This window comes from Armigeres subalbatus, chromosome 3, assembly GCF_024139115.2.
Source record: "Armigeres subalbatus isolate Guangzhou_Male chromosome 3, GZ_Asu_2, whole genome shotgun sequence".
Lineage (NCBI taxonomy): Eukaryota > Metazoa > Arthropoda > Insecta > Diptera > Culicidae > Armigeres > Armigeres subalbatus.
The window spans coordinates 304,642,355-304,661,454 of record NC_085141.1 but is presented as its reverse complement, the minus strand read 5'-3'; the positions used below and the strand labels follow the sequence as shown (position 1 = coordinate 304,661,454).

The 19,100-nt window shown below is 45.7% G+C and overlaps 3 protein-coding genes across 3 annotated transcripts; 1 reads left to right on the top strand and 2 right to left on the bottom strand.

Annotated features, from left to right (window-relative positions):
• Positions 1 to 2,810: 2,810 nt before the first annotated feature.
• On the bottom strand, positions 2,811 to 4,484 carry LOC134220598 (WD repeat-containing protein 74). The gene is made up of 4 exons (XM_062699686.1): positions 4,294 to 4,484; positions 3,978 to 4,206; positions 2,976 to 3,749; positions 2,811 to 2,920 (listed from the first exon to the last, which is right to left on the bottom strand). The coding sequence occupies exons 1-4, from the start codon at positions 4,379 to 4,381 to the stop codon at positions 2,830 to 2,832; spliced, it is 1,182 nt and encodes a 393-aa protein (XP_062555670.1). The 5' UTR covers positions 4,382 to 4,484; the 3' UTR covers positions 2,811 to 2,829.
• Positions 4,485 to 4,632: 148 nt separating this feature from the next.
• LOC134225071 (CXXC-type zinc finger protein 1-like) lies at positions 4,633 to 6,582 on the top strand. Its single transcript, XM_062704856.1, has 4 exons — positions 4,633 to 4,791; positions 4,851 to 4,972; positions 5,054 to 6,109; positions 6,209 to 6,582. The coding sequence occupies exons 1-4, from the start codon at positions 4,759 to 4,761 to the stop codon at positions 6,432 to 6,434; spliced, it is 1,437 nt and encodes a 478-aa protein (XP_062560840.1). The 5' UTR covers positions 4,633 to 4,758; the 3' UTR covers positions 6,435 to 6,582.
• Positions 6,472 to 19,063, bottom strand: LOC134225070 (DNA-directed RNA polymerase III subunit RPC1). Its single transcript, XM_062704854.1, has 9 exons — positions 18,895 to 19,063; positions 17,876 to 18,836; positions 17,610 to 17,816; positions 17,076 to 17,441; positions 16,118 to 17,015; positions 15,617 to 16,052; positions 15,025 to 15,552; positions 6,849 to 7,356; positions 6,472 to 6,783 (listed from the first exon to the last, which is right to left on the bottom strand). The coding sequence occupies exons 1-9, from the start codon at positions 18,936 to 18,938 to the stop codon at positions 6,595 to 6,597; spliced, it is 4,137 nt and encodes a 1,378-aa protein (XP_062560838.1). The 5' UTR covers positions 18,939 to 19,063; the 3' UTR covers positions 6,472 to 6,594.
• Between the last annotated feature and the right edge of the window lie 37 nt (positions 19,064 to 19,100).

Sequence of the window (19,100 nt, the reverse complement as noted above, 5' to 3'; positions counted from 1 at the left end):
GCAACACCGCACGAGGGCGAACGAGGCACGATATAAACAGGTGCGGAACAGACAAAACTCGATTTTCCGGAGGAAAAAGCGCCAGCAGGAAGATCGAGACCGTGAAGAAACGGAGCAACTGTACCGCGCTAAGAACACACGAAAGTTCTATGAGAAGTTAAACCGTTCACGTAAGGGCCACGTGCCACAGCCTGATATGTGTAAGGACATAAACGGGAACCTTCTTACGAACGAGCGTGAGGTGATCCAAAGGTGGCGGCAGCACTACGAAGAACACCTGAATGGCGATGTGGCAGACGAAGATGGCGGTATGGTGATGGACCTGGGAGAACGCGCGCAGGACATAATTCTACCGGCTCCGGATCTCCAGGAAATCCAGGAGGAGATTGGCCGGCTGAAGAACAACAAAGCCCCTGGGGTTGACCAACTACCTGGAGAGCTATTTAAACACGGTGGTGAGGCACTGGCTAGAGCGCTGCACTGGGTCATTACCAAGATTTGGGAGGAGGAAGTTTTGCCGCAGGAGTGGATGGAAGGTGTCGTGTGTCCCATCTACCACAAGGGCGATAAGCTGGATTGTAGCAACTACCGCGCAATCACATTGCTGAACGCCGCCTACAAGGTACTCTCCCAAATTTTATGCCGTCGACTAGCACCAACTGCAAGGGAGTTCGTGGGGCAGTACCAGGCGGGTTTTATGGGCGAACGCTCCACCACGGACCAGGTGTTCGCCATTCGCCAAGTACTGCAGAAATGCCGCGAATACAACGTGCCCACACATCATATATTCATCGACTTCAAAGCCGCATATGATACAATCGATCGGGACCAGCTATGGCAGCTAATGCACGAACACGGTTTTCCGGATAAACTGACACGGTTGATCAAAGCGACGATGGATCGGGTGATGTGCGTAGTTCGAGTTTCAGGGCATTCTCGAGTCCCTTCGAAACCCGCAGAGGGTTACGGCAAGGTGATGGTCTTTCGTGTTTGCTATTCAACATCGCTTTGGAAGGGGTAATACGAAGAGCAGGGATTAACACGAGTGGTACAATTTTCAATAAGTCCGTCCAGCTATTTGGTTTCGCCGACGACATAGATATTATGGCACGTAACTTTGAGAAGATGGAGGAAGCCTACATCAGACTGAAGAGGGAAGCTAAGCGGATCGGACTAGTCATCAACACGTCGAAGACGAAGTACATGATAGGAAGAGGTTCAAGAGAAGACAATGTGAGCCACCCACCGCGAGTTTGCATCGGTGGTGACGAAATCGAGGTGGTAGAAGAATTTGTGTACTTGGGCTCACTGGTGACTGCCGAAAATGACACCAGCAGAGAAATTCGGAGACGCATAGTGGCTGGAAATCGTACGTACGTTGGACTCCGCAAGACGCTCCGATCGAATAGAGTTCGCCGCCGTACCAAACTGACAATCTACAAAACGCTAATTAGACCGGTAGTCCTCTACGGACACGAGACCTGGACGATGCTCGTGGAGGACCAACGCGCACTTGGAGTTTTAGAAAGGAAAGTGCTGCGTACCATCTATGGTGGGGTGCAGATGGCGGACGGTACGTGGAGGAGGCGAATGAACCACGAATTGCATCAGCTGTTGGGAGAACCATCCATCGTTCACACCGCGAAAATCGGACGACTGCGATGGGCCAGGCACGTAGCCAGAATGTCGGACAGTAACCCGGTGAAAATGGTTCTCGACAACGATCCGACGGGCACAAGAAGGCGAGGTGCGCAGCGGGCAAGGTGGATCGATCAGGTGGAAGATGACTTGCGGACCCTCCGTTGACTGCGTGGTTGGCGACGTGTAGCCATGGACCGAGCCGAATGGAGAAGACTCTTATATACCGCACAGGCCACTTCGGCCTTAGTCTGATTAAATAATAACCGTTAACACAGTTCTACGATCACCGGACGCTTTCTATCTGCGATCATGCTAACCAGCAAGAACACTCTAAAATGTCTCAACACGTGCTATCACATCACTCCATCTACTGGGTACCCTCTCCCTTCGCCCTATTTTGGTCGTCGTTGTCTAGCCCCCTTTTTTGCTTTTTGTCAAATTCTTCGTCATTGCTTAAGGCCATGCTACAATGAGCGCGTTTTGAAGTTAACTCATGTATTTTCTGTCAAAACGTGCCGCTGCGCTTATTATTGTGGCCGGGCCCTTAGCGTTTCCACTTGCCGCTGTCACCAAATTTATTTTTAAACAGGCCGTGACAGCTAGTTTTATGATATATTCCCTACGACAACTAAAGTTAGCGTTCAGTAATAGTGGAATGCGGGACGTTTTTCGGGACGCCAGGCTATGCGGGACAAGTAGGCTAAATCCGGGACGTCTGGTCACTTTAGTATACAGTGATGATAAGTGAGAGATTTTTTTTCCATTCTCCCTTTATTCACATAACATATAGGCATCTTCGCCGTGGAATGTGATCCTTCCATGATTTTGAAACGCTATCGAACCTAGACGTGGAGGTCAAGCTTAAATGCACAACGCGCATAAAACAGAGCAGCATCGCATGTTTTGCTGTCTCTTTCGCCTCATTCAGCACTTCGACAATTATTAACTGCGAGGTTTCTAAGCCAAAGTAAGTTACCATTTACGATACTTTTATGGCCATAGAAGTTGAGCAAATTTCCAACTCGAAACCGGAGATCGGAGCGGAAATCGGGCCGACCTACCTTTAGCATGGTCTTGCTTAATAGCCGCGCATCTTAACACACAGCTAAAGAAGAATTAAGAAAGATTTAAACGGCTTTTTTTTTGTTCTATCGGTGTTAAATGATTCATTCTAACAATCAAAATAGTTTATTTGTTTCTCTTAATTTTCTTCTTATTAACATTCTTTTTTGTCGTTTCGTCCTGAATATTCATTTTGCGTTTTTTTGGGACCTTTTCGCTATAAAAAAAACAGTATGTAATAATCCTTGTAAAATACAATTTGGCATTCTTACCTCACAGTTTGCATTTTCGCAAACATATCCTCATACTCCGAATCGACTTCCTCGTCTTTAGCATCCTCTACGAGTACCAAATCATCATCCTCATCCACTTCCGAGGTCTTTTCCTTGTAATCCGTGCACAGAATCTGCGTTGGTTTCGACTTGGCATAGCACTGGTAGACCATGGCGGTTTTCTGGGTATTGTGGATGCGAACGTATCTATCCAGACATGATGTAGCTATGTACCCCCCTGAAGAATCCACATCAATACTGGTTACCGTGCCGGTGAAACCTTTGTACACGTGAACGTGATCCTTCATCCGACGGATATCGAATGCACGGGCACCGATAGTCGTAGTCCCAGCGTACAGATAGCCATTATGACCGGTCAAACAAGTGAAAGAAAGTTGATCATCATTTCCATCCGGTGGGGCATAGCCTTGCACTGGCCGCCGCTGCTGGCCACGCAAATCGTATAAGCGCACGTAGCCACGTCGCGAACAAGATGCCACGGTGTTTTTGTCTAGGAAGAGCACGTCGTTTTCCCAGACGATTTGCTCCAGCTCTAGCATGTCCTTTTTGACGTTTTTCGCGGCAAAGGTCACCTTCTGCGTTTCCAAATCCCACACTTTGAGGATTTGTTTGAGGTGTTTCCCACCGGTTACCATTAGATTAGGGTCGTCCTGGCAAATCCGCAGCTTGCAGAGATTTTCTCCGGTGGAAAATTCTACGGAATCCGACTTGACTATTTTGACCGTGCCGTTGGCAGTTCCAGCAATGATACAGCTGTTGAAATTTAATCAAAAAGATATTACATACCGGGCTTCAAGAGGTGGGACGATCAATACAAAATGTTTTGAGGTTTTACAGTTTGAAAAAGAGCGAGGGTCTTTAATGTCTTTCACAAACTACTATTCACCACAAGGCAAATATTTTTAAAATCGCTTAAAAAAGTTTAAAAATCTATACCTCAATCCGTATTGCGAGTAAAATAAAAATAAAAACTATCCCTACCCATTGGATCTGCCTAGTCCGACCACTTCTCCACCAACGTCGAAGCTGGAACTGATTTCCTGGCTGTTGCAATCAAAAACTTTCACAAAGTGGTTTGCCCTGCCAAGCAGAATTTCCGTCTGATCGTTATTTCCATAAGCCAAGCACGTTACCTTGGATGATTTGCTCAGAACGGAGATTTGCTGCAGATTCATCTGCCGGTACGGATCATCTTGGAAGGGCTCCAGTTCTGTTGGGAGACATAACGAAAACAATAATATCAACAGTGTTTCGAGCACGCACGTGTTTGCCAGAAGGTGGATAAATTGGTACCTACTTTTGAACGATCCCGTGTGCGTTCCGATGTATAAAGTGTGCTTGCCAACGTAGGACGCGCATTTTGCATTGGTTGTTGAGAATTTCATGGCTTTAAATTAATTATTAACACTCCAAAATTACTCGAAAATATTTTGCGAACATCAAGTCGCAGGACACGAAACCGACGTGCTTCTGTTGTTTTCGTTGTATTATAAAGATTATAAATACAAACAGGCAAGGATGTAAAGGAAAAGAAAATGTCAGATAACGGCTAGGGAGTGGTTGCCAGCATTTTTTTTACCACAATCACCTGTGACGTTGCACGCCATGTGATCCCTCATGCGAAGAGGGAAGCAAAAGAAGAAAAAAACGTCATCATCGATTGACGGACGGCTTTCCTTTCACGGCGTGTGAAATTTTGTGAATGTAAATAAACAGAGTACGGAAACTATTAAAGTTTTTCACGGTTTTCACACGGTTAACGATGTCGGAACCGAAGAAAAAAAGCAAGAAATCGGTAAGTTTATAATCACGGTCCAAACAGTTTTAAAATTCAAATTAAACTTTTTTTTTCAGAAAGAGGAGATTGCAAAGGAGTTTGATCTTCCGGAACGCAAAAGTAAGATTGCCACAATCCTAAAGCAGGATGGCCAAGCGTACTGTATCTGCAGATCTTCGGACTCTTCGCGTTTTATGATGTAAGTTGTTTGACGTTGTCTTACATTATTCTGACCCGTATTCAAAGAGCAGTCATTTACGTCGTATTTTCTATTCTCCAGCGGATGCGATGCCTGTGAGGAATGGTACCACGGGGACTGCATCAACGTTACTGAAAAGGAGGCCAAACACATCAAGCAATACTACTGCCAACGTTGCAAGGAAGAAGATCCTTCGCTCCAGACAGTGTTTCGATTGGTTCCGGTGCAGGCTCCCGCTCCCAGTGCCGAGGAGAAGAAAAAGAAAACAAAAGAGAAGGGCGCCAGTAAGTCGGAGAAACGATGTGGTCAGTGCGAGGGTTGCAAAACACCCAACTGTGGTCATTGCGATGCTTGCCTGGGCTATCAGGACGGTAGCCGAAAGCAACGATGCGAGATGAGGATCTGTACCAATACGGTTAGCAGAAAGAAAGATCGCGAATCGAAGGCCGCATCAAGGCCCAAGAAACGGAAGCGATCAGTTACACCGGAAATTCTTGTTAATCCTGCTCTGGAAGGCGATCGACAATGTTACGGACCCGGATGCATTATGACGGCACGACCACAGTCGAAGTATTGCTCGGACACTTGCGGAATGAAGTTGGCCACCACCAGAATATACCAGGTGCTTCCGCAAAGAATTCGTGAATGGTCACTAAGCCCTGCAATATGTGAAGAGCAGAATAAGAAAGCGCTTGAGGCAATCAGGACGAAGCAGACTATCGTTAGGGCTACTCTCGCCGAACTGGACAAAAGGCACGCAGAGTTGGACCTGCTGGTGGATAGAGCTAAAAGATGCACACTGGACCCGAACGCCCTCGATAGCAACGACGTGGAGGACGAAATGTCCATGTACTGCATCACGTGCGGGCATGAGATCCATTCCAAAACCGCTATTCGTCATATGGAAAAGTGTTTCAACAAATACGAGAGCCAGGCCAGTTTTGGAAGTATATTCAAAACCAGAATCGAAGGCAATTCGATGTTCTGCGATTTCTACAACCCGGCCAGTACAACTTACTGCAAACGGTTGAGAGTGCTGTGCCCGGAACACTGCAAGGACCCAAAGGTTAACGACACGGATGTCTGCGGTTGTCCACTCGTAAAGAATGTATTTCAACTAACAGGCGAGTTCTGTCGGTAAGTTAATTTTAGAATTTTTCCCGCTCTTGTCAAATATGATCCGTTAGGGTAAAGAAACAAGCATTATGTCTTTACAACTTTCATTTTCATCAACAGGGCGCCAAAAAAATCCTGTTTCAAGCATTATGTATGGGAGAAGATCCGCAGGGCGGAAATTGATCTGGAACGTGTGCGTCAGTGGCTCAAAATGGACGAACTGGTGGAGCAGGAACGCCAGGTTCGCCAAGCGATGGCATCACGCGCCGGAGTTCTCGGTCTGATGCTTCACTCAACCTACAACCACGAGATAATGGAGAAACTCTGCAGTGGAAAACTCCAGTAATGTGATATTATCCGCTATTTTCAGAAATTTTCGTCCATCTCATCTAAACATTATATTTCCAATATAGAATTTTTGTAACGCGTGTTCAATTTTACATTGTACGAGTATGATTAAAATAAATATATTCTAACTCTCAAAACTAAAATAACGGGGGCCAATGTCACGTAACGTTGAAAATAGGTTCTGCCATTTCATCCAACTTCGTGTCGGTATGGTTGTGTATTAGTTTAAAAAGTCCCGTTCCAATAGCGGCCGGCATACCGAGAATGATTCTTTCCGAAACTCCGTCAATCGAATCTGTTTGACCGTAATAAGCCGCATCGAACAGGTGATCCGCCGTTTTCTCGAACTGAAATAAAACCCCACCATAAATCATTTCTGCTTTGCTTAAAAAAATCTGTTCCTGAAACTCACCGAAGCCAAATTAAACACCGATTCGCGCATCTTCGCCAATCCGTGACGAGTGATGCCCAGCACCTCACCCCTTGAAGTCATCTGACTGGCCAGCAGCATAATGTGGCGATGGTCCACACTCATACCGTGCCCCTCCATAACGTCGGTAATTTCGTTCATGATCGTTGTCCGGGCCGCCTCGATACCAAGGGTGGTGTACACTTCCAAAATGTTGTTACTCTTAGTCCGGGCACCCACCACCCCGTAGGTTGCCATAACATCGCGTAAACCGTACCCCTCGACGCACAGCTTGTACGTTGGTGGGCCCCGGGAATCATCTACGGCTATGACGGCACGAGACACCTGGGGAAGACCGGCCACAACTACGTTGGGAATGGCTGTCAGCAGCCGCTGCAACTCGGCATTAAGGGCGTGACCGTGCTTCGAGGGATCCGGCCGTATGATGATAAGCGATGGACCGTACACTTCGACGTTCTCCTGTTTGAGTTTCAGTTTGGATGTGCAGATCCTGGATGCAGATGTTAAAAAAAATCATTAAATGAAAAAAGTGCTCTTTTTTATAGATTAGCCCGATTTTGAACGAACATTGGGTGAATTTTTCAGGCCGGTTCACACGTGCAGCACTTTTTTGGTTTTTGTTTCCGAATTTAAAAATAGTTAGAGGCTTAAAAAATATGGGTTCTTTGGGAAAGTTGACCTTAAATAAGCCAAATAATCGACTGAGACAATAAAACGAGATACAATTTTTGACGGGAAAGGGTGACGGGTCAATTGCTTCGATGATAGAACGGCCTTTGTGGCCTTTGCTTGATAAGCCACCAGCACACTCCGTATAGTCCGTCAATCTATTCAGGATCACCCTCTCTAACAACTTAGGGTCTGTTCACAAATTACGTAACGCTTCTGGGGGGAGGGGGGAGGTCCAACTTGCGTTATACTTTGTTACACTAAAAGGTGGGGGAGGGGGTGGGTACTACCAAATGTTATGCATAACGCGAATAAAAATTTATTTAATTTCTTTTTTTTTAATCACTGATTGAAGTAATTGCTGTTTATCGTTATCGTATATTAGTCATTATCGAAATCAAGCATGCTGACATAGCAGGACTGATATGCGTAAAAATACCAAGCGAATATTGTATTTCTCGACACCACAGTTCCGCAAAACTATGTAAATGGTTATGATCGCAAATTCTATTTTCGTTTCTACTAGCTGCATTCTTGATATCCTTGATTTTTGATCATGTGCCGTCCCTATTCGTAACAGTGTTCAAAAAATACCAAGACCCAAATGCTTCAGAGAAGGAAAAAAAAATCTGCCTTCAAAATTTTCACAGTTACGCGTTACATGGGGGAGGGAGGGGGTGCCAAAAATGTTACTTTTTGTTACGAGGGGGAGGGAGGGGGTCAAAAACCCGGATTTTTGCGTTACGTAATTTGTGAACAGACCCTTACCAGTTGTGTCGAGTAGGCAAATTGGTCTGGATGCCAAAAGCTCTCCCGTGGATTACCCTGGCTTAGCCAATAGCACCAACTTCTGCCGTTTCCAACGATCTGGAAAGTTTCCTACGTCCAGGCAACGTTGGAGGGAGGTCCTGAACATATCTGGAGCGGCAAGAATCGCGTGCTTAATGACCTGGTTAGGAATACAATCCGGACCTAATGCCTTATTTAGCTTAAGTTTTCTTACAATGGCGATAAGCTCACGTCAGTCAATAGCGGTACCATGTTCACTGACTCGTACGGTGTGGTGGGTTATGCTTCGGGAACAAACCTTCAACGATCCTGGCTAACATCTACGGGGATATCTCAGGATGGTCCTAGCCATCACTATCTTGTATGAGTATTATTGGCCGTCCTACACAGCTATTCAAACCAGACTCTCATACTACATTTGATGCTTGCTATTTGGAACACCCGGCGTCTTTCTAGCCTGTCCGCTTCGGTTCTAGCAAGTCGCAACCTTCTTTTAGCTCTAAGACAGGTTCTGCAAAGATCAGCTATCGTGCTCGTCCACCAGTGCACCGGTTTGCAGTTGCTGGTTGGCATAGTCCTCCTGGGCATTGTTACGTCACATGCTCGTGTTAGGACATCTACTACTACATAACTACATCATAACTCATCACCACTAAGGCCTAGAGTCCGATTTTCTCACCGTAGTTATTCTTCCAGCAGTTCTAGGTCGAACTGCGAAGTACGCCATCCTAAATCAGCTTTACTGACCCGCCTTGTGGTTCTGTTGGGGATATAGCTGACCATGAAACGTATTTCCTGACGGTCATTAGCGGTATACCCTTCGTGAACCCTCCTCCGTCCATCTCGCGCTGCAGAAGGTCACATCGATGCATGACTCGTTATTCGGTCCTGACCTCTGAACGTCGACGCTTGGCCCTCGTTCAGCAGGACTACGTTCAGTATCGCTAGACTCCAGCAGGATATGACCTCTAGCGTTAGTGAACTGAGAGGCTCAAAAGGTAGCTACAAAAGTAAATTCCGTTTACCTTAGCTATAACAAAACCCTTATCATCAGGAGATGATACTACCTCATGGATGGGGTACTTCCCGCAAGTCCAGATGGTCACTGTTCCGGACTTATCTGCAACTTAACTGCTATGTGCTATGGATCGGACATCAAGTCAACATAAGTCTTATTTTCGTGCACCGACTGTTGTTGCTGTCTCGCAGTGATTGAGATTTAGCTGAGCTACTTGCATAACCGAGCCTGCCTGGAGGCCGAACAGGCCTGCCCACAGGATGGGTGTTTGTTGGCTGTGCCAGGACCACAGATCAAACACCTCGGTGCGGCCTGGCAGGTGTGAGCCTTGTGACCTTTAGCTTGGCCTTATCCAGTACGTTCTTGGCGTCAGCCAGAGGTACCTGGAATGAGGCAACCTGCGTCCCAGCATAACCTTTCCGCAACCGAATCGCGATCCTGGATTTCAACGCCACACTGATCTCTCAGTGCAGCTACCAGTTCACCGGCTTCGGTAATTTCGTCCAGACCTCGGCATTGGATTACCTCAACTGGGCATAGGGCTTTCACCTGAACCGCATCACCCAGCACCTCTTCTGCCAACTTTTTATACGCCGAACTCTTCCGCGCAGCATCCCGCTTCAAGACGAGGATCATTTCGTCCTTCTGCGTTCCACGGATGCAGTTGAAGCCTTCAGAACGTCAACATAGCTCTTACCATAACCCTTGACGATAATAGCCTCGCCTCTGTCCTTCCTGCCATGACCATTGGAAGGTCTGCTCTTTCCTCTACGGGCACTCTCCTTCTTGGCCAATGGCGCCTTCGCCTCCTCGGCCGATTTTCGCTCCTTCTTCGCCTTTTTCGTCCATCTTGATCTCGATGGGCGGCTCCTCCGACCTGCCACGCTCTTCTGTATCGCCTGCCCCTGACGATCAGTAGGGCGGCCTGTTAAGGCCACTTCGTCTGGCGAAGGGATCCACCCTTTCGTTAGACGCTTCTCCCTCTCCACTGTTTTTTTTCCTGGTTTTGTCGACATTTTGGTCCCACGAGTCGCGCGAGAAAAAAGGTCCGCCATGCCAGCTACATGCTACCCACTAAATGGTTTGAAATATATTGCAATATTTTTATTTCGAAATGAATGCAATATAGATCAATGGCAGCCCGTAAACAGGACACCACTTCGCGTTTTTGATGCAATTGATGCAAAATGATATTTTTATCATAGGACAGAAAATGCCGTCATCTGGCCATTGCACTTCAGAGTAATCGCAAAAACACTGTTGAAGAAAAAATCAACATTACTGACGAATGTCGAACGAAATTTATTAAATTTTGTTGAGAAATGCTCGTGATGATTATTTAGAGTGTACGTTTGCTGGCTCCGATCTCCAGGACACCCAGGAGGAGATAGGTCGGCTGAAAAGCAACAAAGCTTCTGGGTTGACCAACTACCAGGAGAGCTGTTTAAACACGGTGGTTAGGCACTGGCTAGAGCGCTAGGGCACTGGCCATTACCAAGATTTGGGAGGAGGAGATTTTGCCGCAGGAGTGACGATAAGCTGGATTGTAGCAACTACCGCGGAACCACATTGCTGAATGCCGCGTACAAGGTACTCTCCCAAATTTTATGCCGTCGACTAACACCAATCACAAGAGAGTTCGTGGAAACGCAACAGGCGAGATTTATGGGTGAACGCTCTACCACGGAACAAGTGTTCACCGTACGCCTGATATTGCAAAAATGCCGCGAATACAACGTGCCCACACATCATCTATTCATCGACTTCAAAGCATATAATACAATCGATCGAGACCAGCTATGCAAGCTAATGGACGAACACGGATTTCCGGGTAAACTAACATGGTTGATCAAGGCGACGATGGATCGGATGATGTGCGTAGTTCGAGTTTCAGGGGCATTCTCGAGTCGCTTCGAAACGCGGAGAGGGTTACGGCATGCTATTCAACATCGCTCTGGAGGGAGTAATACGAAGGGCAGGGATTGACACGAGTGGTACGATTTTCACGAAGTTCGTCCAGTTATTTGGTTTCGCCGACGACATTGTTATTATGGCACGTAACTTTGAGAGGATGGAGCAAGCCTACATCAGACTGAAAAGCGAAGCTAAACGGATTGGACTATTCATCAACACGTCGAAGACGAAGTACATGATAGGAAGAGGCTTAAGAGAGGAAAACGTAAGCCACCCACGTAAGCCACTACGGGTTTGTATTGGTGGTGACGAAATCGAGGTGGTTGAAGAATTCATGTACTTGGGCTAACTGATGACCGCCGATAACGATACCAGCAGAGAAATTCAGAGACGCATAGTGGCTGGAAATCGTACGTACTTTGGACTCCGCAGACGCTCCGATCGAATAGAATTCGCCGCCATACCAAACTGACTATCTACAAAACGCTTATTAGACCGGTGGTAATTCTCTACGGACACGAGACCTGGACGATGCTCTCGGAGGACCAACGCGCACTGGGAGTTTTTGAAAGGAAAGTGCTGCGTACCATCTATGGTGGGGTGCAGATGGCGCGGACGGTACGTGGAGTAGGCGAATGAACCACGAGTTGCATCAGCTGTTGGGACTGTAATACTGCGTCGTAAGTCCGTAAGAATCGTAAGACTGTGGTGGGCCGGGCACGTAGCCATAATGTCGGACAGTAATCCGGTGCAAATCAGGCATTGCAAACCATCCCATCATTCGATCTTTTGAGCAAAGATACTGATGAAATGATGGGATATCGATCTCAGGTAGGGGAAAGTGGGGTAAGATGGCCATATGGGGCAAGAGAGCCAACGTTAATTATGCCTTAAGTGAGCATTATATTCACATTATTATTACAAGGGATGGATAACAATAATGTAAAAGGGCTATACAACTGAAAAATGCACTTTGACAACCTCACTTGTTCTTGTAATATTGATTTGAAAATGGTTTAGTTGAAATTCGAATTTTCTTATAATTTTTTAGTAACATAATTTAACAATTGAAGCCTAAATTACTCATTTTTCAGGACAAATTGATATTTACCAAAGCTTTTATATAACTATAGCCTATATACAATAATAATTTGAGGAGATTCACAGTAATTAGGTTCGATAGGATATAAATTTTTGGATACACGTTGGCCTGGGGCGGTATTGCCAACTGTATAGGAACAAGGTCATGTCCAGGATTAAGAGTCGCCTAACCCTTAAATGCATTTTAAAAATGATCAAAATAGTCTCTGCGTGAATCAGAGATGATTTAAAACAAAGGATATGGTTTTAACAGTAAAAATTAGCTTTAGGCAAATTCTGATATTGTTGTAGTGCCAGTTGTCAAGAAATCAATATGAAATACGACATTTTTAAACGAAGCATCATTTGAACATAATCCATAGAAGTGCAAGAAATGTGTCCCCTATTCTAAATAAATTTAGCACACTTTTGATATAGTTTTTGGTCCATGCTCGTCTTGCCCCGAGGGGGTGATCATATTGCCCCATATGGTAAATACAGGCATCATAAAAACACCTTTTTCAAAACCAGTTTATAAGATACTGAAACGTTATTAATAAGTGTTTATTGATACTTATGTCAAAGACGGGTCATCATAAAGGTGTTTCATGGACAAATCAGCAGAATTTGAAGGAGTGTCACTATTTTACAAGGGTTACCGCTTAGGATGGCCATCTTGCCCCACTTTCCCCTATCTATCAGCTCAGTAAACAAAGTGCAATGTTCGTCATGGAGAAACATTTTTTCACAGCTCTTGTTGTAGCAACACCTTCGCAACGCGAACAAACTCCGAACTGTTGATAGTGTAATGCCTGGTGAAAATGGTTCTCGACAATGATCCGACGGGAACAAGAAGGCACAGCGAGCAAGGTGGATCGATCCAGTTGTTGTTTCGCTCTCATCGCGTGCGGACGTTTAGCAACTGGTTTGCTTTTGGACTGTGGCAAATATTAGCACTGTTGAAGGTACCTACCAAACAGCATTGTTTCTCGTTTTGTTCATTCGCGTTCGCTCGACTGGTTACTAGTGCGGCGTTTGGAACGTGCAAAATGATCGTCAACACTGTCCAATTTCGTTTCCCGCCTACTGCTCCCCGACCAACATGGGTTGAGATCGCAGGGTTTGTGCGAAAGCTGGATACTGATGTATCTTTATTCGAAACGGTATATCGAACAGCGATGGATCGTTCGCTTTTTGTGAAATTCGTTTCAATGGATGCAATGCAGGAGTCGCTAAAAAAACATGGATCCGCGTAAATTCCTCTATACCAACGGGAATTCAGTGGAAGTGCACATGACGGTTGCCGGTAGCAATGTTCAATACATTCGAGTGTTTGACTTGCCTCCAGAACTGCCAGATGATGAACTTAAACAGCGTCTTTCGGAGTACGGGAAAGTGGATCGTGTGGTGCGGGAAAAATTCCCGCCTAATTTAGGTCTGGATCATTTGTACACCGGTGTGCGAGGTGTTTATATTGATGTCAAAAAGGAAATCCCATCATCGCTTGAAGTTTCGAACTGGAGAGGGAACGTGTTCTACCAAAGTTTGCGGAACAAATGCTTTTTATGTCGAGCGGAAGGGCATCGGAAGGACGCGTGCCCACAAGGCAAAATAGTAAATAAAAAAAAGGAACAAACAGGCGGAAAAGAAGTGATAAGGGAAGACAAACAACGAAAATCGTACTCCGGTGTCGTTGTCGGATTTGAAGGTACTACCGGACAATCAGCAGAAGCAACGGAGAACGTAATTGAAGTGCCCGAGGAAGATGTAGTCGAGTTGGATATTGATCCAACAGAAAAACCGGAAACATTCGAAATCCCGAACTCGATGGTAGAACGCGAGAAGCTAGCGGAAAGAAAGCAACAAGCGCAGTCGACGAGTCAGCGACGGGACCATTTAATTACGGAAGGGTCGATGGACCGATCCCCACCGAAGAAGACATCACGCAGAAACACATCTGAAACTTCTTCGGAATAATTTGTCATTTTAAAAGTTTTCGGCTCCGTAGAGTTTTTCAATAAACAATTGAGCCAAATAAATAAACGAAATGGTATAAAAAAAAACCCAGATTAATCCACCTAGCGTTGGTGGTGCCTTTCTCGCATTTAGTTAAGACACCAACCTTATACGGGGTTTATAAGGCCCGATGTACCATTTTCTTCATAACTTTCAAACGCAATGACCGATCGTTATAAAATTCAATAGTGATCAACAAGGCTTTGTCCCCTGTCGAATGAAACTTGTTGCGAGAAAATCGGTTAAGGATTACTATACGAAAAGTTGTCTAATGTTTTTTATAGCTTTTGTGCACACACATACACACATACATACACACGGACAGACAGACGTGTGCTCAGCTCGTCGAGCTGAGTCGATTGGTATATAATACTATGGGTCTCAAAAGCTTCTATAAAAAGTTCGTTTTTGGAGTGAAATTGACTTAAAACTTAGTTGTACGAGAAAGGCAAAAAGGTGGATCGATCAGGTGGAGGACGATTTGCGGACCCTCCGCAGACTGCGTGGTTGGCGACGTGCAGCCATGGCCCGAGCTGAATGGAGAAGACTTTTATGTGCAGCACAGGCCACTCCGGCCTTAGTCTGGTAATACATAATAATAACATGGTAAACATGGTAGGTATTTTCCATCAAAGCTGTTGAGCCAACTGTAGCATATTTTGTAATACTCACGAATATCTGATCGTCTCCGCGTTAACCTCCAATCCAAGCACTCGGATCCGCTCCAAATCCAGCTTGATCAGCAAGAAACAGTCGTCCGACTTATACGCCTCCTCGATGTAGGACGAAATCTCCCCGAGTGTGGTCTTCTCGATTCTGGCCTTCACTTTCCGGGCAAACTCCATGCTGGTGTTGTCTTCGATTTCCGCCGTGATAATGGGCGTAGATATCGCTTTGGTGGCGTTGATAATTTCAACAATACGCGGCACACCCTGGGTGATGTTCATCGAGGCGACACCGGCAAAGTGGAATGTTTTCAGCGTCATCTGCGTACCCGGTTCACCGATACTCTGGGCGGCCAGCGCCCCAACGGCCGTACCCGGCTCGGTAACTGCCTTGCTGTATTTGTTGCGTACCTGTGTGAGGAAGATCTCCACTTGGCCTCGGGTGGTACGTTCGACTTCGAATGCCACCTTCGAGCAGTGGTTGTAACGCTTTTGAATAAGGCCAAGCCTCTGGCCAAATTTAGAGAGAAAATCGCTAAAAAATAATAATAATCAATGAGATATGAATTCTATATGTGTGAATCGTTGATTGTACTCACAGACACTCCCTTCGAAAATCTGCCCGACAGCCATCAAATTCCGATTTCTTAAGAATTTTTTCGGCAATCGGAATAATTTCGTTTCCGTTTAATGGAGCTTCGTCTCGACAGGGATATGCACTGCGGACGTGCATAAACTGTCGATCGATGTCCACAGGTTTGTTTTTGATTTCCATGTACACGGGATCCAATCCGTCGGCCCCGTAAGTAAATTCGACGACCTCACCGATGGCGTTCCGTACGGTCCCGTCATATTGAACGACCAGATCTTCCAGACATTTGACCAATCGTCGCTGCAGATAACCGGTTTCAGCAGTTTTAACGGCCGTGTCTACTAGACCTTCGCGACCGGCCATGGTGTGGAAGAAAAACTCGGTGGGCGTGAGACCCGAGTAGAAGCTATTCTGCACGAAACCACGTGCAGCCGGAATTTTCGCTGAAATGATAAAAACGATAATTTTCAAGGACAAAATTAAATAAAAAATAAAAGCTGGTTCTCACAGAATTTTTCAAAATGCGGTAGTGCACGGTCCTCAAAACCGTTAGGAACACGTTTGCCGTTGATAGCCTGCTGACCGACGCAAGCAATCATCTGTGAGATATTAATGTTCGAACCCTTCGAGCCAGACTGGGCCATAATCAAGGCGCTATTTGTCGGATGAAGCTCACGGAAGCATGCTTTAGCAGCCAGTTCTCGAATGCTGGAGAGTTCTTTTAGCATTACTGCTTCCAGCGTTTGTTCGGCTGTGCAACCCGGTTGACACTGCAGAGTCCCTTGCTTCATTTCAGATATGTACTCGTCGCACCTGCGATAGCCATTTTCCAATAATTTCTGCTTCTCCTCCAGCAGTTTACGACTGGGAGTAACATCGCCTATTCCAAACGAAAAACCGTGGTTCATCATGAAGTATGAAGCCATTCGAGCCAGACGCCACATAGATCGGATAGCGTACTCTTCACCAAAGTCTCTCAAGATGACGTAGAAAATACAATTTTTCGTACCGGAACCCATCGTTCCCTTGTCCATGGCACCGCACATCAGCTCCGAGTTGCGAATCACGACCCAGGAATCCTTCACGCACATGTCCTTTCCGGCCGTGTAGTTGCGACCCTTTGTAGACAAATTGGCGTTCACCACACAGTCCTTGTTGGGCTTCAAAATCAAACTGAATATCTGCTTTCCGGTCCACATTTTACGTGGCTTGATGATAGCTGGCTTGGGTAGATCGATCTCCATGTTGGAATCTGGGCCGGATAGCATGCATGCTGCCAACTGCATGACTTGCTCTCGAGTAAGAAACTGGTCTTTTTGCGTAAGAAGATAACCGCCGGTGATAAAATCCTGCGTGGCAGCAATTAGCAACTCTCCGTTACGCGGAGTCACAAGATTTGATTTGTTCTGTAAATAGAAGTTTTTAGTTTCTGTTTTGTTTTTAATTTTCAACGAATGCAAACTTACACCCATCAGAACAAGAGCTTCAGCACGCGCCTCTTCTGTCTGCGGTAGATGAAGATTCATTTCGTCGCCATCGAAATCGGCATTGTACGGCGTACACGCGCACTCATTGAAGCGGAACGTTCGCTGGGGCTGTACCTTGGCCACGTGGCACATGATACTAAGTTTGTGCAAACTGGGTTGTCGGTTGAACAGCACCACGTCGCCGTCCATCAGATGGCGTTCAACGATGTCACCGCACTTGAGATCCTGAGCCACTTTGTCTCGATTGCCATAGGCTAGATACTTCTTGAATGCACTACCCTTTTGCTGCACGTAGTTGGCACCCGGATGCTTTTCTGTGCCGTTCTTGATCAACTGGCGCATTTTCTGGAAATGAAATATAGTTCTGTAACTGGATCACACATTAACCAGCTTTAATCTATTTTATTTACAATTCAATTTCCGACAACAATATTTATCACCTCAAATGAGGAATGATGGTTACGAAAAACCATTTCGTTCTAAAGCTTCAAACCCCGTTCCAACCATACTTACATTAATGTTAGCTGTGTTGACGCGCTCTGGAAAGGTGAGAATTTTTGCCACCCTATCGGGAACTCCAACTTGATGGATCATCAAATTTGGATCTGGAGAAATGACGGTTCGAGCGGAAAAATCCACACGCTTACCGGACAAATTTCCTCGAAAGCGACCTTGTTTGCCTTTCAAACGCTGTACTATTCCACGCGTTGGCTTCTTCGGCTACAATAAAAACATACTTTGAAATAATTATTATGGAAATTGCAATTTATCAACCATACCATCAATGACAACGGAATTCCAGATAGCTCACTGTTGAAGTACAATGCACAGTGCAGTTGCAAGTAGTCCCAGTCCTCCTGAATAAGTTCAATCTTTCCGCCTGACATCATATGCTTTGTAATGACATCACTGATCAACAGAATCTCACTTTGCTTCATCGTTAAATCGTCCTCCGTAGTGCCCGCCTTCACTTCGGATACCACCGACGGACGGATGCATACTGGAGGCACAAACACACGGGTAACAATCAGATCAGCCGGATTCGATTCCGGCGAAGTCATTCCCAGAAGAGGGATATCGCTTTTGGGAATATTTTGAAACAAGTCCAACACCTCAACGGGATTCAGTTCCTTCATCAGCGAAGACGGCCCAATCGTCTGCGACAACTCACGGTTGCCTTCAATCGCTGTCATCATCATGTCCAGGGCGTTTGTCACCAATGGATCCGTTGCCTTTTTCCCCCGAAACGGCTCATGAACAATCTTCAGCAACCCGGCCCCTTTTTTAACCGGTCCATTAAGATTGCCGCAATATGGACATTTTGTGTTTTTCTTTGCCTTTTTCAACACCTGACTGTGGATCGACTTCTTCGCCAAGTAGGAGAGATTCGGATTCATGAGACGGGCACTGAACTGCTTTTTCTCGTCCTCCTTCAACATCACACGAGAGCAAACCTTACAAATCGACTGCAGAATCGTAATTGTTGCCCGGAAGTGACCAACATGAAACACCGGCAAAGCCAGATCGATATAACCAAAATGGCCCACGCAGTCGTTCAGCCCCTTTTTACACGTATCGCACGTCGCATCCTTCTGGCTGACCCCCATACGTCGATCCAGCACACCATACGAGACCGGTGTCCGGTTGGTATCTTGATTGTACAAATTCTTCGCGACGACATGGAGATGGGCTTCCTGCTGGATTAGCTCGGCGCTGTCGATTCCGAAAGAAACGTGGGAGCTGCAACCAATAATAACACATAATCAAATGGAGATAATTCACTACAGTTTATACCTACATCTTTTTTATGACATCCGCCTCGCGGAACTGCTCTTTCGGCATAGTTTTGCAGATTATTTAGTTAAAGTTTAATTGAAATAACATGCGAAAATACTAAAAAATTGGAACTTTTGCAAAATTGGAACCCATACAACACTTTTTCGTGATCACTTTTATGACATTCTAACCGTCATTAAAATCATCATCACTCATGAAAAGGGCCTA

What these genes read in the sequence shown, in the direction of transcription:
- LOC134220598 (XM_062699686.1), bottom strand. Translation starts at nt 4,381, where the DNA reads ATGAAATTCTCAACAACCAATGCAAAATGCGCGTCCTACGTTGGCAAG. An exon ending in GCACACGGGATCGTTCAAAA is followed by an intron (nt 4,207 to 4,293) that starts GTAGGTACCAAT and finishes GTCTCCCAACAG; the next exon opens with AACTGGAGCCCTTCCAAGAT. An exon ending in GCGAAAATGCAAACTGTGAG is followed by an intron (nt 2,921 to 2,975) that starts GTAAGAATGCCA and finishes TTTTTTTTATAG; the next exon opens with CGAAAAGGTCCCAAAAAAAC.
- LOC134225071 (XM_062704856.1), top strand. Translation starts at nt 4,759, where the DNA reads ATGTCGGAACCGAAGAAAAAAAGCAAGAAATCG. An exon ending in AGAAAAAAAGCAAGAAATCG is followed by an intron (nt 4,792 to 4,850) that starts GTAAGTTTATAA and finishes TTTTTTTTTCAG; the next exon opens with AAAGAGGAGATTGCAAAGGA. An exon ending in GACTCTTCGCGTTTTATGAT is followed by an intron (nt 4,973 to 5,053) that starts GTAAGTTGTTTG and finishes TCTATTCTCCAG; the next exon opens with CGGATGCGATGCCTGTGAGG.
- LOC134225070 (XM_062704854.1), bottom strand. Translation starts at nt 18,938, where the DNA reads ATGCCGAAAGAGCAGTTCCGCGAGGCGGATGTCATAAAAAAGAT. An exon ending in TCAACACAGCTAACATTAAT is followed by an intron (nt 17,442 to 17,609) that starts GTAAGTATGGTT and finishes TTTCATTTCCAG; the next exon opens with AAAATGCGCCAGTTGATCAA. An exon ending in AAGCTCTTGTTCTGATGGGT is followed by an intron (nt 17,016 to 17,075) that starts GTAAGTTTGCAT and finishes TTCTATTTACAG; the next exon opens with AACAAATCAAATCTTGTGAC.